General features: G+C 42.5%; 1 protein-coding gene across 12 annotated transcripts in view; it reads left to right on the forward strand.

Moving 5' to 3' along the window:
* The first annotated feature begins 6234 nt into the window (after window positions 1–6234).
* Window positions 6235–27054, forward strand: part of EPHB6 (EPH receptor B6) — a 65386-nt gene continuing 44566 nt past the window's right edge. The window contains exons 1-3 of one of the 12 annotated variants that reach the window (XM_064409935.1): window positions 6473–6668; window positions 17577–17627; window positions 25383–25601. In XM_064409935.1, coding sequence (XP_064266005.1) covers window positions 25508–25601 — 94 coding nt within the window. In that variant the 5' untranslated portion in view covers window positions 6473–6668; window positions 17577–17627; window positions 25383–25507. Of the gene's footprint in view, window positions 6370–6472; window positions 6669–6701; window positions 7145–7200; window positions 7483–17238; window positions 17628–19256; window positions 19282–25382; window positions 25602–25988; window positions 26156–27054 lie in introns of those variants that run through there. The other 11 variants (XM_064409934.1, XM_064409943.1, XM_064409944.1 and 8 more) reach the window with 11 other exon arrangements.

The following is a 27054-nucleotide window of genomic DNA, read 5'->3' on the forward strand; positions in this document are numbered from 1 at the left end:
CAGACAGATCAGGTCCTTGATCCAGATCACTGCACAAATCTTTGCTGATAGCACTGGGAAGGTGATGAGGAAAAGGCAGAGAAAAAAAGTGTAATGTTATCTGTCTCTGAAGAGGTTCATATTCTTGTGGGGTTGAAATATCTGTGGGACTACAGCCTTAGAAGTAAATTCCCATTTTGCACTACAGTGCTTTTAAATTGTTTTCTAGAAATACATTGCCACCTCTGGGTTCCTGAATATGGCAGTCTGTGCATAGGAGATTGAATTTATTATTGAAATTAATTTTTCTGTTGAGATGTTTCCATGTCTTACAAATAATTAAGCATTGCTTGGGGAAGAAACTGGCTCAGTCTGAAAACCAGGAGCTGCCAGGATACAGACCGGTTCTGTTCATGAAACACTTTTTCTGCCAGGAGATGTATCCAGCCATTCATTCCCTTCTCCGAAAAACTCCTGAAATAATTACATTAAGTGGACCTTCATGCTAAACAAAATTGTTTTAACACTCCAAACATTCTTTTTCTCTCTGAAAGAAAATAAATCATTTTATTCCCAACTAAATTTGTAGTTCTCCTTTCCTACTCATTTTTCAGCCAAGAGCTAAATGAGAAAGGCAGTCATTTATGTAACCCCTTGCTGCAAGTTTGGGCAGGCTCAGAGACCTTTATTGATGGGTACAGACATAGGGTGGCACCAGTCACCCTATTTGGCAGCCAGAAAGAAAACTCCTGTGGATACCTTATGTTCTCTCACAGAAGCTCAGCTCCATTCCTTTCTGCTTCCTGAGGGTGTGAAGCCTTCACCTCTCTGCCTTTCAATGCCAGTAACTTAACGTCCTTATTTTTCTACTGGGCTTCCAAGAATAAGTTGTATGTTATGTGATCTTTTTAGCAGAGTGATTTTGCTGAAATCCCAGGGCACTTAGGAAGTGCAACTTCCCTTTCCATCTACGTAACTGTTGGTCCATTTTTTCCACTAGAGCATAAGCATGCAACTGAAAACAGAGCTTTTTGGAATCTTCTGCAGCTTTCTGGAGTCATTCTTCAGATAAGCAACAGTCACCCAAATCTAGCACAGATCTCCTTAAAGTATGGAATATTTCCAAACACTCTTATGGAAGCAACAGAACAATAGGATAATTGCAGTTTACTTGAGCCCCTCTTCCTTCCAAGTCAAACAGACAATACTGAAAAAAATACAGTGGGATTTTGTCTGTGCTATTCCAGAAGGAGTTTGGAGTTTCTGGTTTTCACAAGGAGAAATTAGAAATTTCATGCTTGGTCAAGAACTGTGGGTGCAGCACACATCCAAACGAAGTGAGTGAAGCTTGGTTCAACATGGATCAGCAGATAAACAGGGCTGGTCTCAGGTGCATTATAGAATACAGAGGAGATTGAAAGACATACAAGTTCACAACTTCAATCCCTTTATAAAAGATATACCTATGCATTCATAATTCCTATGGAATTCATAGGACTTCAGTAACAATATATACAAAATAAATATACATCTCTCTAACTGCACATTTCTGTTCCTCAGCCATGGCTGCAGAGCTCATGAATTTTACTTTTTTACTCCCTTTGGCAGCTTCAGAAACCCTGTAGCGTCTCATGCTCCTGTAAGCAAAAATTAATTTACAAGGTCTGGGCATTCAGGTAAAACCTAGTAACAGTATTGAACTTACACAGCTGGATTGCAGGTCTGCACAGAATTGACTAAATAGTGTCCAGTCCCAGCAAGGAACAAGGCTTAGTGTAAAACTAGTCATGGATTCCCAGGCAGGCACTTCTCTTTTTAAAGTTCCCCAAATCCTGGTCCACAGTAAAAATGACTGTTTTCCCCTCTGGCTGTTAGCATGATGAACACATGATGAACACTGACACCCAGTCTGTGTGATGAGTGTGTTAGAACACTCAGGTTGCATAGGTAGGATGCTGGAAAATGGATAAATAAACAGACATTTAGACTGTAGGTCTGGTGAACTGGCACAAGTCTAGCTGTTTCTTCCCCTTTGAGACTGTCATGACAATTTGCAACTGGCTCATGCCAACTGAGGAGAGAGGTTAGGATGCAAAGCATAGAATTACAGTGGGCAAATGTTAATTCACATGCATGAGGTTTCCCAGCCAAATTTGGGCAACCTGAATGTGGTTTTACACACAATTCTTATACCCTTCAAATATTCAGGAAATACATGATTTGACTAATCACTTACACCCACACTTCTGATTACTAATAACAGTAAATCTCTGCAAAGCACCTGCATTTTTGCAGAATTCTTACTGCTTATCTGTTGATCCAGACATCCCTGGATTCAGTTTTGCTACAATTACTTGCTCTGATGCCAGAAGATGCTGGCAAGATGTGGTCTAAGATGCTGCTGTTATCTTGGTTGTCAAAGTTCATACATCCAGGACTAGGTTACCCTTTAGTTTCTTTTACTTAAGCAAGAACAATACTAACTGGAGTAAAATTTCACAACTTTGTGACAATACAGTGTAAAAATGTGAAATAATATATATTAACAAAATTAATACACTGTTACACTATAAAGATTTGTTGATATAATAGTCAAGTAAGATAATTTTCATAACAACCAATACACATACTTAATGAAAATAATAATTAAAAATACAGGTGGGTGAATAGTCAGCTAATGTAGATTGTGGTTTTTCTCCTCTCTGGCATTTATTTCCATTAAAGCTCATAAGCAAAGCCCTAAGCAGAAATGAATGATGGCAAAGAAGGAACAAAGCAGAGAAAAAGCCTGGTCTGTAAGCAGAAGAACACTGCTTGTTTCAAGGGAGAACTGAGACTTAGAAGACTTCTTGCTGGTAAAAAAATCTCATAATTTGTGATAAAGATTAAAAAAAAAATTAAAGGCATCACTGTGTACTGTTGGTTGCCAAAAACCAGTGTGGAGACTGTAAAAGTGCAGGATCTGGTGTTTCACATTCCATCTTGAGCTGCCCCTCAGTCCTTTACACTTCTGTGCTTCCCCAAATTATCTCCAGTTGTCTCTTCTGAATTTTCTGTAAGCTTCTCCTCTTTCTGTGCCAGGCTTTCTTAGGGAGAAAATACCTTTGTACTTCACCAAACACAGCAACAACCAAAACAACAAGGCTTTGGATATAGGGTATCCAAAAGGATATTATAAGGTTTTGGTTTACTGATCTGTGTGATTATTTTTCAGAAATCTGTGAAGGAAAATGTGCTATTTCAGACAGTTGCAGTGATAAATCTGCCCTTGAAAAAAATCTTCTTGAAGATTTTATCCACTAAATAGTTCTGTTTCAAAACTGCTTGTCAAACATGTCCTCTCACGTATAAATAGTACCCTTCTTATTCTTTGCTCTGCCTGCTATTCTATTTGCTGTTCCCGGCTCCTCCCTTTCTTCTTCACATCCCTTTCTTTCCTTGTCAGTCTTTTATAGTCACTCTGTGTGTATATTGCTTTTTCTACCTCTGTCTCCCACCTCTCTTACTCTTACCCTCTTTCTTCTCTCCTTTTTCTTTGAAACTCTATTCCCCTTGTCTTAGCCTCACCCCTCCCTTTTATCCTCCTCAGCTATTCTCTCATGGGTGGTTTTCTTCTCTTTGGTTTGTGTGGTCTGCCCTGCACATTCCAATTCTTTTCTCTTCAAGACCTAACACGTTTCACACAGTGAGGAGAGTATTTGATAAATGAATTATGCTTTGCTGCTCTGGCCATTGTTTTAATAACTGCAGCTTTAAATATTATGAGATCTGTTTGTGTGTCTGGACATTTGAAACTCATTATTGTGTGGAATTGTGTCTGTAAAATGAATGTCTGTCTGTGTAATGATTGCCTTTATCACTGTCTCCAAACTTTCTTGATCACATATCCCTCTTGGTAAAAGGCTTTAGCATACACTCCTGTTATACATATATTTACTTATTTATAAGTTATGTACTACTGAAATTCTATTACTTTCCTCCTGCACACCAGCAGGCTGCCTTACATATCCCTTTGGGGTGCATGCAGCCCTCTTTGGAGATCACAGCTCTATCATGCTTGCTCTATCATGCAAGCCACACTGCTGCATGGGATATGCTGGTTTTGTCACATTTAAGATTCTCCTGAGAATCTAATCCATGCGTGGTAGTTCGGATTGAGAGCTTTTACTTCTCTGTTTCTCTCATGTCGGCTGTGGTTGTTTATACATTGAGAGGGCTGAGGTTTTCTGGTAGGGTGTGTTAATTTGCCTAGCAGAGGGAAGATTTCAGAAACTGGAAATTTTTTTCTAAACATACACATTCTGCAGCAAATGCTGCAACACTGGAGAAAAAACCATTTAAATGCTGACGTAAAATTAATCCCTTATAAAAGATTGACTGTCAGCCATCCTTTCACTAAGTGAAGTTTTAAAGAGGGTTTGGAATTGCACGTGCACAGAGACTTTTCTCAGACTTCCCCGTTCAGCATGGCAGTTCGCTCATGCTTGGCTTTCATTCCAAAAGGAGGAGGAGGAGGTGGTTTTGGAAGGAATATTCCGTTACCATAAAGGGGAGGAAGTGTTTCTGCAGCTATTGAACAAAGCAGCTAGTTAACTTCTTTCCTGATCCCAGTGCAATGGTACAGTCCCACTGCTCCTTTCTAGGGACCAGATGCTCCTCATAGTAGTAAAACGAGGAAGAAAGGAAAACATATGTGCAAAAATTTACTACCCAGCTACTAAGGACCAGATTCCAGGAGGAGCTGAATACCTGCAATTTCTCCTGAAGTAAATTTCTTTTAGAATCAGATGGGGGGAGGGAGAGAGAGGGAAGTTGGAAGGAAAGAGGTCTGTTGTAATTGGTGTCTAGAAACCCCCACAGAGAGGATTAAGAAAGAAACTATGCTGTCTGGGAAGAAGTAGGTATTTGTGTTACTCTGCATATATACAGAACTGCTAGAAAACACTGTGCTCTGTGGAAACCAGCCCTAGCTTTTTGAACACTGAGATGTGTCACTGTCTACTGATGGTACTTCTTTTAAGCAGAACTTTATTGAATGTGCTTTTTCCTTTTGTATGTGTACCAGTGTCTTATGTGGAAGGGAATCGCGGTCACTTTCTATTGTGTGTGTTGTAAAGCTCATACTTCAAACCAAAGGGAGTTACTTTGAGAACAGAAGCCCAAAATTCTGCTCTGTGTTATCACAGAAGCATTTATGAATTGTAAGGCACTGAGCTTTGATATCTTTTCCATCCAGTCCTAATGCATGCTGTGTTTAGCTCACTGCACCCTCCCTCATTTTGTGCCTCTCGGCTGTGTAACTCACTGAATGGTAGGAATGAGTGGAGGGTAATGCTGTGTGCCTCATCCGCTGGCATTTCTCTCTATGCAGCCCAGTGACATTTGCAGAATGAGTAGGTAGACTCTTGTTCTTGCACTAGCAGGAAACAGGAGACACCCGGAAAGATTCTTCAGGAAAGGTGCTTTCAGTCCTTTGTTTCCACATTGGAAGGTAAGGTTCTCTTTTGGAAGATCTGAGAAACCCTGTTTGATTCACCCACATGATTGAGGTTTGTCAATACCTAGAGTGAAGGAAGCACTTTGCCTCTGTGACATTTCACAGAATCACAGCATGGGTCAGGTTGGCAGGGATCACAGGACAGATCATCTGCTCCAGCCTCCCTGCTCAAACAGGATCATCTCAGAGCACATGGCACAGGACTGTGTCCAGATGATTCTGGAATATCTCCAGTGAGGGAGACTCTGTAACCTCTCTGGGAAATCCGTCCCAGTGCTCAGCCACCTGCACAGTGAAGTTCTTCATACTCAGGTGGAACTTCCTGTGCACCAGTTTCTGCCCATTGCCCTGTGTCCTAGTGCTTGGCACCACTGAGAAGACCCTGGATCCACCCTCAACACCCTCCCTGCAGATACTTAAAGACATTGATGAGCCCCCTGAGGGCATCTCTTCTAAAGGCTAAACAGGCCCAGCTCTCTCAGCCTTTCCTCATGAGAAAGGTGCTCCAGCCTGTTAATAATCTTTGTAGCCCACCACTGGACCCACTCCTAGAGATCCATGTCTCTCTTTAATGAGGAGCCCAGAACTGGACACAGCACTGCAGAGAAGCCCAGAACTGGACACAGCACTCGAGAGGAGCCTCTCAAGGGCTGAGTAGACAGGAAGCATTGGAGGTGGAGTACAAGTAAGCGCAGATGCACGAACTTGAGGCTGGGTTATACAGACCAACAGGAGATGGCACACAGTAACATGGATTTCAACAATGACAGACTGAGCAAGGATCAGTCTTGTGCAGCCACACCGTCCTTCCTGACCTGAACCTGGCAGGGGCTCGGCCAGAGGTTGGAGCAGGCACAGCTGCGGTCACGCTCGGAATCCCTGGAGAGCAGGAGGTGAGGGAAGACCCTTTCGGAAAATCCCCCTCTGGAAGAGGCTGGCTGGGGGAAGCGGGAGGGGTTCGGCAGCGGAGGGAAGCCGGAGCCGCCCAGCGACCCGCCCAGCGGAGCGGCTCCGAGGGGAGGCTGCCGGCGGCCAGGGGAGCCGGCGGCCAGGGAAGCCGGCGGGGCGTGCGGCACACAGGATGGCGATGGCCGCGGAAGTGATAGGAATGGCTGCAGCCGCCTCGGAGTGCGGGATCTCGCAGCGCCCCCACCCCCATTTGCCGTCGCTGGGCTTCTGCTAAGGAAAGCAGGTCGGGGGGGCGGAGAGAGAATGGAGGAGGGGCACGGCGAGAAGAGAGGGAGGGAGGCAGGAGGGAGAGAAAGCGAGCCAGAGAGTGGAGCCCAGAGAAAGGGACAAGGCAGATCCTGGGAAGCGAGAGAGACTCCTGCAGGAGGGAGAACCTGGGCGGGGAGAGCACATTCCCAGTGAAGGGCCTGGAGGGGAGCGCAAGGATCGGGACTGCTCACAAGCAGCCGACTTGTTGAAAGACGTCGAGCGAGGCCAGAGGCTGTGCCCGGGGCCGGGGGACAAAGCGACGTTGGGCGCGGAGCGAGAGGGAGCTGGCGCTGGCCCGCCGGGATGGTGCAGCTCTCGCGGTGAAAATGGTCTTTGTCCAACTTTTCTGATGCCGAGAGGCCGGGCTTGGCTCTAGCGGGAAGGGCTCCTGCGAACACTTTTCGAGTAATGCTGGGAAGTGGAGGGAGTTTTGCTGGAGTCCTGCACAAGGTACCGTGGCGGGCGGGCGATGACGGGCATTGTGAGCCCGACTGGAGCGCTCGGAGCGGGCGGGACGTGGTCGCGGGTACCCGCGGATGTCTGCCATCCGGGGGGAGGGGGCGCAGAACAAACGAGGACTACTTCGAAAGGGGTTAAAACTCCTCCGGTGATGTTCTTTTTCCTCCTTTCCCGGTATGTGCTGTTCACAGGCGGCGTTACCGGGACCCTCCCCCGGGCGCACGTCTGCTGTCAGGTGCCGGCCGTGGGCACAGATGTGGGGAATCGGGTCACGGCCCCTCCGCTCTCGGAGACTGCCATCATCCCCAGAGCCCTTCCACACGGCCGTGGTGCGTTTGGTCTGCTCCCCGAGCGGTGTTTCCCCCTCTCTCTCTAGGCCCCTTGGAGAACCATAGGGAATTGCTGCCTTTGAAGTCTCTGAGTGGGGCTTGATGGATGCTGGTGTGGGGTTCGCGGTCCTCGTGGAACGACACAAGGGAGGCTGTGTGGCCTTGTCTGTGGGTAGTGTTGCTCATCGCTCTTGTGGGGCACAGATGGCTGTATGAGTACTTGTGGCAGAGAAAAACCATGTTAGGCTATTTTTCAAGGAGATAATGCAAGTTACTACTACTCAAGCTAAATAAATCCGTGAATGTGGGAGGGGCTGTTGTGATGGGTAATTTTAATTTTGCCTTTTGTGGTATCGACTGAGATGATTTCACTTACTCTGAAGTTTCTCTTGCTATTACCACACTCATTTGGCTGGGAAGGAGAGTGAGCATCACCTGCCTTTCCTACAGGTTAAAAAAATCAGAGAGTGAAGACAGGGAAGCAAATCTCCCAAGGGGCATCCTTCACTAGCAGTAATACCAGGTCATGCAGATTCACGGTGAAGTAGAGTGAGGGGGCAAATGGAAACAACAAAGTCAAGGAGAGTTAGCTGCCACCAGACATGTCTGTTACAGAGACAAATCTCAGCTGCAATGGAGGAGGAGGCTTCCTTTTTCATTGTTATATAGGTTATAATCCAAAACATGGAACTGGATGTGGGTGCACCTCATATTTAGTCACAGCTGATCCACCTGTGCTAAGCCATTAATACAAGATTTATTGGCTACTTATAGGTATTTCTTCATTCCCATTTTGAAAAAATCCCAACGCTGATGTTCCTTTGGGAGAAGGAAAAGAAAATATAGTCCACAATCCTTCTCACCCCATCTCATTGCAGAAAAAAATAGTTTTTCTCTAGAAGTTCATTCCCTAAATTCAACACCTTGCACTACTTCAGTTTACTTTGGTAATGTATTGGCAAGCTTCAGATAACTCCACATAATTGCATTCTTTCCTTTATTGCCTTTTGACTATGCTCTCTCAGCCAAATTACTCACGTGCAGTTTTTAATTCCCTGACTTGTATGCCCCTCTAGCCCCTAAACATTTTTCTTGTCTTCTGAGTTCTCTCCTATTTGACATTCTTGCACTTGCACTGAGCTGCTCAGAATTGTTTGCATGGCCGTGTGTTTTGATTTTTGGAAAAAGCATCACTTTGGTACACTGGATATTGTATGAAGTAGGATTGTATCTCTTTCTAATTTAATCACTGAAACCCCACAGAAAGTCATGTTTTCTTGCATTGTCCTGAAGTTCTCAGTTATTCCAAGCTCCTATCTGTGGCATGAACAGCTTAGGTTGTGGAGACTTGGGGATGGGGAGGAGATGTCTAATTCTTTTTTCTTTTGCCCAAGGCTGCTACTGTCTTCGCCTCCGGTATTTTGCTTGGAGGCTGACCAATGGCACAGTGTAAATCCTTTTTGGGGGGAAGGCAGCTGGTGGCTCCAAGGAGGCAGCTGCTTATTCTCCAGCATGCTCCCATAGGCTGCCAGCAGATGTGTCTGACAAGGGAGTTGTTCCCTTAGCCTGTTGAGAATTGTCTTCCTTATGCCTGTATGGATTCACTGTGTGGATCCCTCTTTGTGCCCAGGTGCAGATGGCTTCCCCTTCTCCCCTCTGATATTGCATGTGCCATATGCAGAGAATCATGTAAGAGATGAGTGTATTTCCCCCCTGCTCCCCTATCTTGTGTGCCTCTAATTAAGACAGTTTTGTTTTTTGGCCAACTTTCCTTTCCTGGATTGTCAGAAGATTTATGCATGCTTTTCCTCTGGTTCAGGAATGCTCCTGTCTCCAGATTTGCTCCTCTAAAACCTTAGTTTCTTTGTATTTCATTATCCATCAGCAGTCCCTGTGCAGAGAGTTAACCTGAAGTCACTGCAGATTAGTGCAGAGTGCTTTTGGAGCACACTTAAGGTTGCACAATATATTTTTATTTTTCATTTTTGTGGCCATATTGCATACGTTTACTGCACGCCTAAACAATAGAAGGTGGAAGAAGTACAAATTGGTGGCCAAGCTAGAGCTTTCTAATGTCATTTAGCCACCAAACAAGAGGGCAGTGTCTTCTAAAAAGGGCATTGTCATTAAAAAGTATTTATTAAGAATATTCCAGATTGTCTGGTTTTGGTCATAAACATGTGATGATTTTTTTCAAAAAGCTCAATGACTTATTTCTGTGAAAAGTAGATTAAAGGTTTAGGAAGAAACTGTTGAGCCCCTGTAATACTCTCATTATTTAGTCTTGTTTGCTGTTGTTTTTTTCCTTTAACCTGATTTAGTATTATAATACAGTTATATCTTCCTGTTGATTTTGATTTTGTTAGAAAGTTTTGTATCATCTTACAGAAATACAGATAAGGTATTTCTTCCAGCTACTGACTGCACGCATTCAGCAGTTTTCCAACTCATTATGACCTTATACTTTAGCTTCTACCTGATAAATGTTGGGCTGGATATCACTTTTCTCTCCATGTTTGCTCTTTGGCAACAATGAAGTGTCATGGGCTTCAGGGGTGTACACAATTGTAACACAGGTGTATTTTGTAAATAATTCTGTAGATGTTGTACAACAGCAAACTAGCACTTTTTCTCCAGTGCTGCTTTGACATGAGCATGGGGGTAAACAGACCCCCAAAAGGATAAAAGCTCCGTAACTGTCAGCCACAGCAGTCAAATATGTGAGCAGCAACTCTGAGTAAGAAAAAGCCATTTCATGTTGTCACTCTTCTCATACTTGATTTATACAAGGAGTTTTAAACTTAACAAAAAACTACACTAGTATTTCCTTCTCAGAGGCAGTCTGTTGAGCTTTCAAGAAATACTCCTCTGCCACCAGAAACAGAATTTTATTTGAAGTATACTGTTAATTTATGTTGTGTTTTTTAAAATGCAGTTAAAATGTGTGTACTTTTTGGAGGTCCTGGCACCTTATTTTATTCTGAAGGTGCTGTCTTGCCTCTTAAAAAGTCATCATGGAGCAAGCTGATGCTTCTGTCACAGAGGTGCTACTTGAAGATTGTTATTGAGACCACTTCTGACAAAAGCTCTTCTTGTCACTGGTTTCACTTTTTCATGCCTCCAGAGGCCCCTGTGCATTCTGCTACTCAGGCCTGCTTGTCAGGAAGATTTTTGTTCAAATGTTTCACATGCGCACCCCCACACCCGTGTGCACACATGTGTGCGCATGCCCGTGTGTGCACACAGCTGCAGGCAAAGAACAGAGAAGATGCTGGGTACCATAAGAACACAGCCTCTCCAGCCTCAAAACTACTGTCTTACATATGAAAGCTGAATCCTTAAGCTCTTGATTCTCCTTGGGATGGAAATTCTCGCCAGCCCAGACCTGCACATTGAAACATACATGACTTCATTTTCAGACAGGCTTTTTTTTCCCCTCTGTCTCCTTAAGCTTGCCAAGTAAATGATTCCTCTGCTGATTCTGCAGTTTCCAAGTACAGTTTTTTGCTCTGTGCCATATCTATGGAAAATATCCAATGTGTCTAAATCATGTAATTAAACCCTAGAAGCTAAAGACTGAGAACTACTGACTCTTTGTAAGATATTTCTGTTTTAGCATACTGATGTTTCTCCAAGTTACTGTAAAGCTTTCAAAGCTCCCTAAATGACCTGATCTCTCTCCCACTTACTGCAGAACACTCACATGATATGAATCTGTTTGGCCCAGCTGACCACTTCAGAGGCAGTGTGTAGGATACAGACGCCTGTGTGGAAGCCTTTAACATCAGGCTTACCAAGCTTCTCTCAGATCCTGGGGATGTCTGCAAATGGAAGCATGGTTCCTTGGCAGAGCTCTCTTATCTTCTTAATTATTTTCTAAGAACAGAGTGGGATGTCACAAGAGGGACGATATTGCAGATTCTTCTGGACAGGTTTTGAATAATTTCAATTTGGAAATTCAAACTGGGCTGTTTATAAGACTGTTTGAATTTCCAAATGTTAGTTTTCAGTCACAGCTAGGATCAATTTCATTCCAGTACGCAGAATCTGGAATGCTTTCTGCACCAGAAGATTTTTGAAATTTCTCCTCCTTGGGTTTGAGCCAGGAAGAAGCTGCTGGAAGGACAGCTGGATTGGGATGCATGTCTGCAGTTGTCTCCCAGACGGTCCCTTCCCTTTCTAATGTCAGTGGGCTTTCAGCTGGTGCCAGCAGCAATGGGGATGCAAATATGTACTGACATATTTATTTTTCAGTGAGTTCAGTAATCCCATTTGGTGCATGTGTTATCCATGAAGGGGCTACCATATCAGCAGTTAGCACTGCCATCACTATGGTATCAGGAATGGAATAGTGCTGTTGAGGAATGTTTATTTCATTGCTAGTACAGAGAGGATCTTAGTGGTCTTCTCCTCTTCCAGCATCTAACCATGTTAGAAGTACATAAGGATGTTCTCATGTGATGTGAGAACAAATTCTGGTGACTTGAATGTAAATCAGCAGTCTGGTAAAATCTGGGGGATAGGTAGAGGCTTTGACAGAGGGAATCTTCTTAGTTTGCACGTGCCGTGTTCTGCTGGGACATGTATGTGGAGTCAGATGCTGAAGAGTAATTAGTCTTCATTTTGAGCCTTACTGTAGCTACCTTTTTGCTTGGGGCCCCACGCTGAGCACCAGAAAGACATTTGGTGAAATAACGTAATGGGAATGATACATGACTTGTGCTCCTTGTTTCAGTCAGAAGTCCTCTTAACTCAGACTGGAAGAATGGTGTTGACAGTTGTGTTTCTCATGGATAATTTTACCACTCTTGAATTAGAAGTGGCTCTGGAGCCTCAGAGAGCTGGAGGTTCTTAAAAGAACTGAGGACATCTTCAGGCAGAAGATCCAGGGCCATGAAGGGAGGGCCAGAAAAGGCCAGGAAGGGGCTTGAAGGACCTCTCCTGAAGACAAGCTGAAAGAGCTGGGATTGTTCAGACTGAGGAAGACTCTGGAGTGACATTATTGTGGCCTTCCAGTACCTAAAGGGGATATAAGAGAGCTGGAGAGGAACTTTTGGCAAGGACCTGTGAGCAATGCAATATCTGGGAAAGACCTCACAGTTGAATGGTTGGTATAGATGAAGGAATTCTTTACTCAGAGAGTGGTGAGGCACTGGAACAGGTTGTCTAGCAAAGCTGTGGATGCCCCATCCCTGGTGTTCGAGGCCAGGCTGGATGTGGCTTGGAGCAACCTGGTCTAGTGGAAGGTGTCCCTGTGCATGGCAGGGGTCAGAATTAAATGGTCTTTAAAGTCCCCTCCAACCCAAACCATTCTGTTATTTTGTGAAATCAAATTAGTGACTAGATCCCTGTTACCTGATAAGAATCACTTAAAAATTGTCTCCTAAATAGATTCTTCTGATTGTGTTTAATGGGTTACCCCCCAAAAAGTGTACATGATGACAGAGTGTGAAGAAAGCAAATAAGTCTTTAGAAACAGAGTAAAAACAAAACTGTTAAATTCTTTAAAAGAATTAAGCTAAGACAGATCTTACTCTGTTTGATAAATTAACATCTACTGAACAGTCCTAATTGAAAGGATCAGAATAGGGTCCGTTGAATTGTACATTTCCTGCGTCTGCTGGCTGATAGTTGTACCAGGCCACTGTACCAGATCAGTGTTGAAAAGAGTTTTGGATATGGAAATCAGAGTGGGAAGGGGAAACTTGCCTTAAATCCTTAGAAAGTTATTTTAAAATTCGTTTTTAGATTATTTTTTAAAAGGCTTAGCCTTCCCCTCTTCCATCCAAATCATAGCATATCAGCCTGGCGTTTTCTACTTTTTTTCTTTTACGGCTCTGAACCTGTGGTGTTGAAATTGGACAGTCCCTGACTTGATGGCACTAATGCAAATGCACAGAGACTATTTGTGTTTGACTGCATGAACTTCTCTGCCAGAGCGCTGATGAACTGCGAGCTCAGTGAAGAGCAACAGAAGTGATTAGGTGACTATGGAGAATTTTTAAAATGCTATTAAAAAGCACTAGCTTACTGATGAGTGAAAAGGGTTTGCTGTGGAGTAGCTAGAGTACCTAAAAGACTATTGACACGATCCTAGGCAATGTGCTGGCCAAAGGAAAAGGGCTGGCTCAAATTGTCCAAAGTAGATGGGTTTGGGTTCAGTATTAAGGGGTGATTTCTTCCAGCAAAGACCCACATAGATGGTAGAAAGTCATGGAAGCCTTATTGATGATGACATTTAAAAATATGACTAGGGAAGCTTAAAGAAATATGCTGACAAAAATCCTGCAGTTGACAAGGGACTGTAGGCCAGATATTGTCTAAATAAAGGTGCCCATCCTCCCTTTTTAATTTCTATTATTATAGTCTTACCAACAACTGGGGGAGGGACTACATTCCTGACAGAAAATGTACCTTTCATCCTCTCTGTTAGGACCAAGACTGGTTGATATCCAAGGAAAGGAAATGGTGTATTGTACTCACTCCATTTTAAATGTAATCCTTTGGTTTTGAGGTTGGACGTGGATGTAACAGGAGCAGTGAGCCCCAGCATCCACACTGAAATATAAATAAGCCTTTGAGACACTGAGGAGGCAGGATGAACTCTGAGAATTATGTGTTATTGCTTTCATCTCTGGCATGAAAAATAATACAAACATGCATTAGAAAGAGGTGCTGTGAACCTGAAATATCTTTCTACCGTAACTTGCTTGGCCTTCCCTTTTCCTCTTAAGACTATTTCTGTTCTGCTGAAGTATTAGTGGCACATAACGTTCCCATTTCCTGAGGGAGGAAACATCAAACTGGAAATGCAGGATGGAGGAGGAGGAGGAGGGAAGGACCTGAGAACAAAATTGGCTGCTCTTCAGACTTTGCCAGTGGCAAGTTTAAATTTTTGGGGGAGCTCTTGCTATACATGGGCTCCTTCTGATGCTTCACTGAATTCAGGTAATTGTGTCAAGCAGTCATTGCCATTCAGATCACCTCTTCTTTGCAGCCTTCATCTGACTTCTTTTCTTCAAGCTACCATTTCTGCTTCAATTCCCTCTTGATTGTTTTGTAGACGAGATCCAGTTTTGGGCAACCTGATTCCCGAAATCAAAGTGAAAATGTGGTTGGAGCCTTGAATCATTAGTGTTGTTCTCCAAATAAACATCTAGATGTTGACAAAAGTTAAAAGAAACTTAGTGTGAAAGACCAAGTGAGATTTTTCTGAAGTCCAGCAGAACTTCTGTAGTGTCGGTTCTTGTTGCTCAGTTCAGTCATTTTAACAGTGAGACCAAGGAAGTAAGAGGAAAGACAACTGAGTCTGAATGAATATTATGGATTTCAAGACTGTAACTGAAGGCAGCAAAACTGAAGAAACCATCTGTTTTCTCAAAGTCTTTTCAGAAGAAGTTCTAGGTCTCATAGTTCTTTTCTCTGTGTTCTCAAGAGGATGCTGCCAAGGTAGCTCCCTAATTGCCTGTTACTGCACAGTGAAGTAACACCTCCTGCAAGAAATGGATGTAGACAGACTGTAGTAAGTGTTGGTATGCACTTCTCAGAGTATGACCAGTGCAGTGCAGGGTTGTTTTATGATGTTTTAGTACCTAACATGAATGTGAGACTCAAACTAATGGTAGAACAGACAGAATTCCCATCTAGGCAAACAGTGGTCATAAAAGAATGAAGGCTGTGTGGTAGAGCTCTTCTCTGAGCCATTTTATCTCTCTCTCATAGCTTCCTAGTTTTGTGCATATATTTCCACATCAAATGCTCTAATTTACATGCTGGAGCTAAAGCTTGTATATTGTATAGCCTGTTGGTGCAGTCAGCAAAACATAAGGGAATCAGCTTGACTGAATATAATTTTTTATTCTCACTACCATTTGGGGAGTATGTTATGTTACAGCGCTCTGTTGGGGCAACCTTATGAACTCAAAAACTGGTATTTGTCATTCTGTGGGGTTATAACTAGAGGGGGTAATCATCTGCATTGAGTGAAAGTAGGAGACTAGGTTTGGACAGCAAGGTCAAAGGAGTGAAAAAGTCAGTAAAGTGATCGTGCTTCAGTGCTTTTCTGCCTTGTTGTTTTACAAAGAAGCATTCTTGCTTCTCTTAACAGGAATAAAAACAGTGATGAACAATAATGCTAGTAATTAAATAGTTTAAAAGTAGCCTCTATCTGCAAATGCATGAAGCCAACAATTTGTGAACCAAGCTCTGTGACAGCCCAGGGCTGTGAAACTGATTAAAATGGAAAAAAGTAGTTTTAATTAACCCTTAAATTATGAAGCACATTCTCTGAAAACCCAAGCTGCCTCATTGAAGCCAGACAGGAGGTTAATAAAAAGAGCTGCACTTAAATTAAGATGCTTTAATATTATTAGTCCTTTCTGTAATCTGTTTTGAAATGACAGTTTCTCTCATGGAATGAAAGGTAATTTCAAAATGATGGGAATTCCCATAGAAGAGGAACATTATCTTTTAACCGGCTGTCAGTGCTGCCACTATATCCAAATAGACAACATAACCTTGGATACTGTGAATATGAATAACATGCATTTTCTGCTTATGCTGAATATTTCTTACTGTAAAACCCTCATGAAATCAAAAGTAAGCATATTTTTGCAAAAAATGAAGTTCTTTACTGCAGCTGAAGAAAATATTAATCCTTACTAAAGGATTTTTTTAAACTGGTCCACAATGAGCAATTTAAGAAAAGTATTTTCAGCTTGTTCTTTTTTTTTTCCTCAGTTGTATCTTTTGAGTGTTTGTGCATGGATCTTGATTCATGTATTTCTAGGCATGCCATGTAAGGCTACATTCTTAAATTACAATGGGAAGCAGCGTTAGTATAAAACATCTCTTTTCTCAGACTTACTCATATCTTAGTGTTGCAAGCCACTCTCACTTTAGCTCCTGCTCAACCCTTCAGGCCCTTGATTTCTTTTCCAGTGTCCTGAGAGTGCCTTTAAGGCTGTTGGGCAGTTCTGTGTTTGGGTTGTCTGTGCAGATTTGCAGTTGCATTTGCAGACTTGGTCAGCAAATGTCAAGGTTATTTTTCTGATTTGTGGCATTGCTTGTCTGGCCATTGCAAACACTGTGCTTGGCTTCTTTACCACTTTCCACCCATCAGCAAGCAGAACTTGGTATACAATAACTTTAATTTCACTTGAAAAAAAAAAAAAGCATGATCAGCATTGCTGAGTAGATGTGAACATGATTTTAGGGACATTCTCTTTACGTCACTGTTGTGGTTTAACCCCAGCTGGCAGCTAAGCAACACACAGCTGCTCACTTAGCCCCCTACCCTCCCATCCCTCCCATCCCAGTGGGATGGGAAGGAGAACTGGATAAAGGTAAAAGACATGGGTTGAGATAACAGCAATTAGAACAGTTTAATAATTGGGGTAAAATAATAAGAGTAATAATGGTGGTGATGATGTTAATGATGAAAGGAAAGGAAAGGAAAGGGAAGGGAAGGGAAGGGAAGGGAAGGGAAGGGAAGGGAAGGGAAGGGAAGGGAAGGGAAGGGAAGGGAAGGGAAGGGAAGGGAAGGGAAGGGAAGGGAAGGGAAGGGAAGGGAAGGGAAGGGAAGGGAAGGGAAGGGAAGGGAAGGGAAGGGAAGGGAAGGGAAGGGAAGGGAAGGGAAGGGAAGGGAAGGGAAGGGAAGGGAAGGGAAGGGAAGGGAAGGGAAGGGAAGGGAAGGGGAGGGGAGGGGAGGGGAGGGGAGGGGAGGGGAGGGGAGGGGAGGGGAGGGGAGGGGAGGGGAGGGGAGGGAGAGAGGCATAAACCCCAAAAAGCAAAAGTGTTTCATGGTACAGTCTCTCACCACCTACTGATGGATGCCCAGTACATCCCTGACCCGTGATCAACAGATCCTGGCCACCTCCCCTCTGTTTATAGACTGAGCATGATGTTCCATAGTGTGGAATATCTCTTCAGCCTGTTGGGGTCAGCTGTTCCCGGCCATGCTCCCTTCCAGTTTCTTGTCCATCTCCTCACTGGCAGAGCATGGGAAATTGAAAAGTTCTTGATTTAGAGTAAGCTTTACTTAGCAACAACTAAAACGTCTGTGTTATTAAGAGTATTCTCAATCCAAAACACAGCTCTGTGCCAGCTCCTAAGAAGAAATTTAACTCTATCCCAGGCAAAACCAGGTCAGTAAAACATTCTTTGTTTAATAACCATTTGTGAAAATGTGTTATTTCTCTTCCCCTTTTAAATGCCGAAATAGGGTGCATCTTTTTTCTTGTTTTCAGACGTCTTCTGTTATAAAATTTCAGTGAATTTTGGGGTATTTGCTTAAAATTAAGTTGCATCAGAGAAGGAAGTGTCAATTTTCGAAGAATTTTTAGTACCACAGATTAATTTCACCTAGAAGTTAATAATGTGGTGATCTTCAGGGATACTTCAGTTGTCTAGTCTGTGTCTTCAGAGTCTAGTATTCTAAACTTAAAATTATGTGCTTAGAATTTTGGAAATACAATATTTTACATAGTGCTTGACAAAGGTTTGCAGTTGTGCTCTAGAGTTGTGAAGTGCATATTTTTTCCTCACTGAAGTGTTGTGTCTTCCTTTTGTACAGCAGAAAGTATAGTTGTTGAAGATAAATTATACTTGAAGTTGATAACATCATGTTTATTTCTACATAGATAAAAGTGCAGGGTTCTGTGCACAGTTGTACTGAGAGAAGTATCCTGAGAAATTAGAATAAAATCAATAACAGGACAGTGAAACCATACCCAGTGGGTACAGTTGTCATCTTCTCTTTCCATCAAAGAAGATAAATGTAATGGACAGCTGCTAATTCATTTCTTCCTGTTTGTGCAGTCTCCTTTATTTACAGTATGAAAATTCAAAGGGATTAATTTCTGTATCACTTCAATTCCTTTTATATTTTAGAGGAGTGTCTGTTAGGCAAGTAATGGATAACATGAATAACAATTAATTTCTTCACATTTTTCATTCTATAATGCTGTTAATATTCTAAAGCTGGGATTTTGCTTCCCCTTGTTAATGTTAGAAACTTGACTATAATTGCCAATGTTTCTTTGAAAACTACACAAATCACTATAAAAATTGTGAGTGAAGTCAAATCTTTTGAGGTGGGAAGAAATTGTTTTCAGGAACTTAATTGTGTTTAATATGTATGTAATTCAAGTACATAATAGATGGAAGAAAGAGTCTGTATCTTTAATTAGACTTTTTTTTTAATTGCCATAGTTTCAAGAGATCAGTTGTCCATCTTTGTTAGGCATAGCAAAACATGATGCGGAGGCATTGAGAAAGTCTTCAGAAACACAGGGCAGCTGTGAATGAATTTTACTTTGGAAGAAAGACTAGATTTACAAGCTAAGCTGTAAAGTTACTCTAGCCAAGTATGTGTCATGGCAGAGAAGAGAGATTTAAGGGAAAGCACTGTAGTTATCTAAAGAGATGCTAACTTTGCCTCCTGTGTGGGTTGGGAGATCACACAGAGGCTCAGAATCTTCCTAGATACCTTCGGGCTACACCTGGGGAGTCATGGGGGGGGAAGGGGGAGCTGTCCATAGCTCCCTTTTTAATTTGTGCAGATCCTAGTTACCCTGGTGAGCATGATTCAGCTCAATCCACTGACTGTAGAGGTCATTTGAGTGATTATGCTTCTAAGTTAGGCACCTTATTAGACCCTCAAGGGTTTAATAAAAATTCATGAAAATAAGCGTCTCTTTCTTCCCTTTAAGAGCTGTGGAAGTCCTTAATTTGGATCCCACTAGGAAATGTATAATCAGAGCATGGAAGATCAGCTTCAAGACGCCTGGTGTTTCCATGGTAAACAAGAAAATAAATGCCTTTCTTTGGAGAACATTCAGAATCAGCTTTTGGAGTGTCATTGTATACTTAAGGGATCCCAAGAGACACAGACACAACTCTATCTAGATAATCTGTAGGAAGCAAATGATCAAGCCAGCTATGAAATATGCTCTTGAGGGAGTATTCCTTTAAACTTAGTTATACATTTCATCTAGACTGTTTCTCTCAAAATTAAATGAATCAACTGAACAGACTGTAAAAAATCCACAAGGGTTTTCTCAATAAATTCTGCTCTCTTCTCAGATATTTTCAAAGTAGTTTGGTGTCATTAAAAATAATCTCAGTTAGTAACAGAGGATAAAAGAATATGCAGCAGCTATTGAAATTATCTAGTTATTTAATCAATCATTTTTCTCTGGTGCTTTATGTGCCCATAAAAATAGTAATAGAATTTTTGAAGGTAACACATTGACTTCATTATATTAAAGCTATGAATGATAAATTATGTGTTGCTCCCGCCCCCCCCATTCACTTCCTGTTTGGGGCGTAGAAAAATTTCTATGAATAGCAGTTATTGTATTTATTGTCTAAGAAAGAAGGTAGGCAGTATTATGTCATGCTCAGAGTGCTGGACAGGCACTGAGTGACAGCTTTTCACAGCAGCATTGTGAGATTTATCCCAGTGAGATGCGTGACCACTGCTGCAAGGGCATCCCAGTGGCAAAGGAGCAATTATAGTAGGACAGAACTGGGGGCACAAAGGAGGGGGGGGAGGCCTTTTGCTTGATGTGTAACACTATCATGATTCCCTATTTATCGTGAATGAGAGGTATTAATTCCACTTTTTGTACTCTGCCTAAATGTGATGAATCAGTGTGCAGCACAAATTAATTGGAATAGTAGTTTATTGACTCTCCCAGATGTGCTCATTTATCTTTTTAATGGTTCTTGCTGAGAGATAATATTAAGCTGATATGAGTCACAGTGCAAAATGTGCAGGAGGAGGAAAGACTGTATTTGCAAAGGTACAGCATTTTCTCTACCCTGGAGAATTCTTGAGGTGCATTTATTTTGCATCTAGATCATTTGTGTGAGGAAGAAGTATGACAAATACAGGGAAAATTTCTGGAATCAAGTGTAGCAGAGGGAAGTTAGACCCATAGAATGGTTTCTACTGTGAAATAGGCCTAGAGGAGTCAGTTAACAATGAACAAGGAAGAAGCATTGTTCCAGTGGGAGGAAACAAGATGATTTGGAAAAGTTCTTGGAATAGATAAGAAGAATTGAAAGCATAAAAAAATTGGCACTGTTACAATTTCAGCTCCTATTAGTAGAACAGTATAAAATACGTAAAAATACTTTGTTGCACGAGGGTAGACGTCTTTCCAAATCTGTTAGAAGTTCAAAACAGGGACTGGATGAATTTCTAAAGAGATACTAAAGTGAATCAGTTGGGGGATATTCTCTAATAATCTTTGTTTTACATTTGTGGATACTGGAGGAAGAGGAGGGAAGTGGGTCACATGGAGGTCAGACTTGCAAGCTATCTGTGCATAGCACCTCTTCCTGGCACTGGGGACATGGAGAAAACTTGGCTTAGGTGGACATTCATCTGCTTCTGCATTTTCTTATGTGTTCAAATGTAGAACTCAAAGAAACAACTATATTCAGGCCCTCATCTTTTCTCCAGAAAGCTTGTGCAGTACCTGAACAATCCTAGCTTTTTTCTTAATCCAAAAGGCATACCTGAATTCCTCCTGTGGAAGCCAGACACATGCATGGTTCTGATGAGTGGTTAATGCTATTTGAAGTGAGGTTCTGCTGGTGGTGTCTGTCAGAGGGGAATAGGGTCACTGTACTTTACTTTCTGATCTGTGACTACATATTGTCTGGGTAGTAAGCTGGAATGTGCTTCAGTGAAGATTTGTCGAAAGTTTTATGGTTGGAGTCAAAAGGTTGAGAAAAGGAGGGGTTTTATTCAAAGCTTAGGTCCAGAATAACCTGTGGCCGGCACAGAATTAACACATATATCTAGCTGTCACTGTTTTTGATCAGAGTGCCATGCAAACCCCAGAAGAATAAAAAAGCAGTCCATTCCAAGGAGACCCCTCTTAGGTTTGTCATGTGCATGACCACCTTCATCAAGATTCCAGACATATACCACTGAGGTGCTCTAAAATAAGTGACTGCACAAACCTTGGAGCAAACCTGCTTCCTTTCTAAAAAAACCCCACATGCGCTGATGGAAGGGAGTTCTCGATTAATGATGACCTGTTTAGCAGCACTGGTGCCTTATGGCCCTTCAGGTGGCATCACTGACAATGCTTGAACTTTGAGGGAATCCTTTGTTTGCATAAAGAAGCAGCTGGAAAGCTACTGGCTGCATGAAATGCTTTGCCACAGCTTGGGAACATCATGGGCAGACAGCAGCCCTCTTTGTGACAGAAGTCTCACAAGCACAGAGCTGTACTACTGTCAGTTGTTTTAGCACATGTGGGAGCACTATCACTATCTCCTCTCTACCACTGAGCATCATTTGCCTGGAGATGGTACTGAAGTGTTCCCACTTCAAGACTGAGTTCAGAAAAAGTGAGAAATTACAGCGCTGGCCCTGTCTGGTGAGAATAAACAGGGTTTAAACAGTGCCAGTCAAGCCAGGCATGCTGTTTCACATTCAAGCCTTTCCAGCTGAAATGGTTTGTGTTTTCAGTCTTGGGTAGAAGAAGCTTTGAGGTGCTTGGCAAGAACTCACTCTCTTCTGTTCGGATAGCAAACAGAAGACAGCAAAGGAGATTCTGACTACATATAAGGAAGAAAAAAATCCCCAGTAAAAAAAATAAAAAAATTACCCAGTTCAACACTGCTACAGAAGCCCAGAAAAGTTGAGGAATCTCCATCCTTGGTGATGTTCAAAACTCACCTTGACAAGCTTCCCAAAGAACTCTGCTCCATTGCTGGTTGACCAGCTAAGAAACCAGGATTCTTGAAAATAGTGGTGGTGATTGTATTTATCTCTTTAACTGGGATCTCAAACATAAATTTTGGTCATCTAGGTACCACAGTGATGGTGCCAAAGTAAACAGTCATGATAGCTTTGGTGAATAATGTAAGGAGACAACCCAGAAACTTCTGTCTTCCATATCTTGGAGCTTAGATTTACAGCAAAAGTAATATATGAGCAGTCTTTTCTGACTGCTTCACAGTTTTATAGGGTTGAATCATTAAAAGACATTTTGATCCTCAGGAACTGTTACTTCTCAGATGGTTTAAAATTTTCGTGACTTCCAAGGAAATAGAGATCATTCCACTAGCTAAGGAAATATATGCCTAAAAATAGGTTATCATAAGAGGATTGACAGCTGGTACCTGAGTGGCAAGTTCATGTACTTGGAGAAGACAGAAGGAGAGGAAGGGTAATTAAGGAAGTTTATCGAAGGATCCTGTGCACAGGAGATGTATTGCTTTGCACTTGGATTTGTAGGAGTGTGGGGAATAGTGGATTCCATAGCAAAGAGAAGTAATCTTACTGAAAGCAGTTTTGGAACAAGTAACTAGCTGAGGCAGCCATGGAAAGGTGCTTGTGTGGACAAGAGAAGAGGGTGGTTTGAAAGTTGGGATGGTTTGAGGTTTCTGTTTACGTAGTTTGGTGTAGGGCAGAAGTAGTAGGAGAACTGAAGAATGAAAGATGAGCGTCTTTGGGTGTAGTCAGATTCTGTACACATCAAGTGCTAGGGGGAAGGGCAGGACAGTGGTTAGCAATTTAGGGGCTTGGTAGTCTTTAATTCACAGAGGTTAGTGCTTCCCTCCTACTCTCCCTTAAATGCTTCCATAATGTTCTCTCTATCCTTCATTGTGGAGTAAGCATTTTTCATTGAGGTGTGGAAAAGGCAGAATAAAAATTTTTAAAAACCCAAAACATAAAAAAAAAGAAATTACCCTTTTTATTTGCTAAATCACAACCGGATTTTTGATTTAGCCACAGTTTATTTTAAGGAAAATAATTGCCAGTTTAATCCAGATAATGGCTGCATGATTCCTCTTGAAGAGCAATGTAACTTTGGTGAGATACAGGGGAAACAGATGTTGTAAGAGTGATGTGCAGGTGAGGAGGGTAGCAGCAGAACAATTGGTCTCCTTGGAGCCAGAAAATGTTTTGTGTCTGGTTTTGTGTATGAGGGATTTTTTAGTTATATCTGTTTTGTGGAAATTTTGATGTTTTGGTGTGAGATCCAGCAGCCAAAGTATATTTGGGTTCTGTTTTCTGCTCTGTGACTCCGAAGTTGTGTGACATGAGCATATCTGAATTGTGAGCTGTTTTCAAGCCTTCTGCAGATAAATGAGGTCCCATTGACTGAAATGAAAGTATTCTTCAGTTTGTTTGACCTCTGTTACTGCATTTGTTTGCCTTCATTATGAATGCTTAAAAGTCCCCATCTCTTAGGATTTCACTGGTCTAATAAAAAACTTATAGATATTATAATATTAGAGATTGACTACAGTACAAATGGTGAGTATTTATATCTCAACGTAAAGGTGTCTTGCAGGTTTGATTTTGGTGTGCTCAGGCAGCAGTCTTTACTACTGTTCCAGGAGACTGCTGCTGTGTGCTTGGGTAGTTGTTTTCTGTAAAGAAGGACTTCCTGACTTCTCACCCTGAAATTTTCTCCTTTTTGCAGTTGCATCCAGTGCTGTTTTTATTCTGTGATGTGTTGTATACATGCTTCATAAAGTAATAAGCAGTACCTGTATCCATCCTCACATTTAATCTTAATTTTTTCTCAATAATATTTAATGATTTTATTTTTCTCTTTACTCAGAAGTCATGAATCAAACTTTTGCCTCTTGCTGAGATTCCTTTAGTTTCCTTACATTTTAGTGATGCCCAGAGTGCCTTTGGTTCATCTGTCTTGGTGCTCTGGGTTCTCACAGAGAGAACTGTTCCATCCTGCCCAAATTTCTCTCCCTCTCCAATACAGCAAATCTAATTGTGGTCCACTGCCTTTTCACATACTCCCCAGGCTGCTTTTTCCTCTGCTATGCTCAACTGGCTCAAATCCCTACTGCAAGGTTTTCAGATAATTGCAATGAGGCTGCCCCTTTTAATTACAACTCTTCCCCCCCTCCTCCCCTCTTTCAGCCAAATTATTGAGCCATTTCTGTATATTGCCTGAGACATTTTTCTTTCTCCTTAGCTACGGTTCACTGTCCTCACTGAAGACATTGGAGCATTTTCAATGCTCTGCTCAAAGAGCACCTGAAGAAAAAAAAACATACTGGCTTTTTGCATGCAACCTACATATTACTGTGATATTTCTCTGCTGGGCTGAGAATTGGACAGATAGAGCTAGAATTACCTTGCTTAGCAAAATTGTTATGCTGTATTGATCTAATGCAGTGCTGGATTAGGCTATATGCTGCTTCCTTACTGTAAGATAAGCTTTTATGTCAGCTATGGTGGTGGTAGAGTTTTGTTTGGATTTTTCCCACTTAAGATAATAAAGTTGGACTTGTGTGATTTTTCTGGCTGTAATGCAGGCTCCCTATTTGACCTTAATATCACAGCATTCGCTTCCTCACGTACAACATATCAATGGGAAAAATACTGTCCAACTTAGTAGTGCTGTGCAGTCATATGCTTAAAGGGACAAATGCCTGCATCTGAAACGCAGTTACAATTGTGTCAGCTGTGCAGATTTGTGTTGGCAAAAACTGCTGTCATGGCTACTGCCCTGCAGAGTCCTTAAAAGGCAAAGTCTAAACTACAAGAGATGGAACTTGAAAAGCATACAGGGGAAATGGAATGGACACCTTCCAAGAAACATTGCCAAAGATGCAGAAAGGACCAGGACTTCCATAATAGTACAGTCTATACTGTAGTAGAGATTACTGTTGATTTTGGGAACCACACTGTCCCTGATGCCATGAAAGTCTCAAAATCTGTGTCTCAAAAAACCACCTATGACTGACTGAATTCTTGAAGGGTGCTTATGTGGAAAATACTGGGTCTTTTTTATCCATATCTTGGAAGTAGTAAATGATGGAATAGGTGTATAAAAACTGTCAGTTTTGTGTTAGAATGACCTGATTTCTGTTTCTACCTTCTGTTTTTTCTTAAACAGTGTTTCTCTGTGAAGACCTCTGTGCTTTAATTTGGGAAGATATTAAAACATTCCAAGAAATCTCAGACCATTTCAAGGGAGTGGTGTGTGCTTGTTGAAGATGGTGGTATTTACAGAGAATCTTCATGGATTCTAATGCTGGCATCAGTGCAAGAAGAGTGTCGGGAATGGGTTGGCTCTGGATGGTCTTCTTCTTTCATCTAGTCACCTCATTAGAAGGTAAGAACAGATGTTTCACATCAACTTTAAAGAGTTTTCTGTAGAGGTTAAAAAAAGAAAAGTGTGCTCTCCAGTATGCTTATATCCTAGTCCACATGGGCACTGAGCACACATCTTTCTGTTTGATGGTTGATCACTATCTGTTGGGATTTAAGAAGTTATTAGTATTGTTTCTGGTGGGAGAGGCAAACAGTCTTATGAAGGATCATTAGTGAGCATTACTACTAACTATCTCAGAAGTGACTGCCTCAAAGAGTAGATTTTTTTCTCCAGGAATTCCAGGAATAAGCTCCTTGTTTATACTTTGCACGTATTTGATTCTCATGTTTCTCTTCTTACACCATGTTTACTTTGTGAAACATTCTCTGCATGCCTATACTGTTGAAGAAGACTGCACGCAATTGGCTGAAATCAAGAGTTTTTGTCTCACCTCTGAGAAACTTGCCTCACATAACAGATATGGAGAGAATGCTTTGCATTAACAAGAAGAGGCAGTTCATATTCAGCCAGCAGAGAGAGGAGGGAGAAAGCACTGGAGGCAGGGTAGGGAAAAGGTAAGCAGGGGAAAAGAGGTGCCAAGAAAATGGTAGAAGAAAGAATAGAAGATAGAAGGGAGGGTGATGAGAGCAGGAGATAAGAGCTATGAAGCAGAGTTAGAGAAGGGGCAGAGGTACTGTAAACAGTCCCCTTGTTTGTTCCAACAATATCCTTGCAGCTACATGTGCTCAGTGAACTGTACTGCTTTGTGATGAATGTTCATCTCTTGCATTTCTGAAAGCCACTGAAAGAGGAGAGGAGGGAGAGATGGACTCAAAGGGAAGCAAGAAAGATGGAGAGGAGAGGGGAGGGGAGGGGAGGGGAGGGGAGGGGAGGGGAGGGGAGGGGAGGGGAGGGGAGGGGAGGGGAGGGGAGGGGAGGGGAGGGGAGGAAAGGAAAGGAAAGGAAAGGAAAGGAAAGGAAAGGAAAGGAAAGGAAAGGAAAGGAAAGGAAAGGAAAAGGAAAGGAAAGGAAAGGAAAGGAAAGGAAAGGAAAGGAAAGGAAAGGAAAGGAAAGGAAAGGAAAGGAAAGGAAAGAAAGGAAAGGAAAGGAAAGGAAAGGAAGAGAAAGGAAAGGAAAGGAAAGGAAAGGGAAGGAAAGGAAAGGAAAGGGGAGGGAGGGGAGAGGGGAGGGGAGGGGAGGGGAGGGGAGGGGAGGGGAGGGGAGGGGGAGGGGAGGGGAGGGGGAGGGGAGGGGAGGGGGAGGGGAGGGGAGGGGGAGGGGGAGGGGAGGGGGAGGGGAGGGGAGGGGGAGGGGAGGGGGAGGGGAGGGGAGGGGAGGGGAGGGGCAGGGGAGGGGAGGGGAGGGGAGGGGAGGGGGAGGGGGAGGGGAGGGGAGGGGAGGGGAGGGGGAGGGGAGGGGAGGGGAGGGGAGGGGAGGGGAGGGGAGGGGAGGGGAGGGAAGGGAAGGGAAGGGA

The sequence above is a fragment of the Passer domesticus genome, chromosome 2 (genome assembly GCF_036417665.1).
Source record: "Passer domesticus isolate bPasDom1 chromosome 2, bPasDom1.hap1, whole genome shotgun sequence".
Lineage (NCBI taxonomy): Eukaryota > Metazoa > Chordata > Aves > Passeriformes > Passeridae > Passer > Passer domesticus.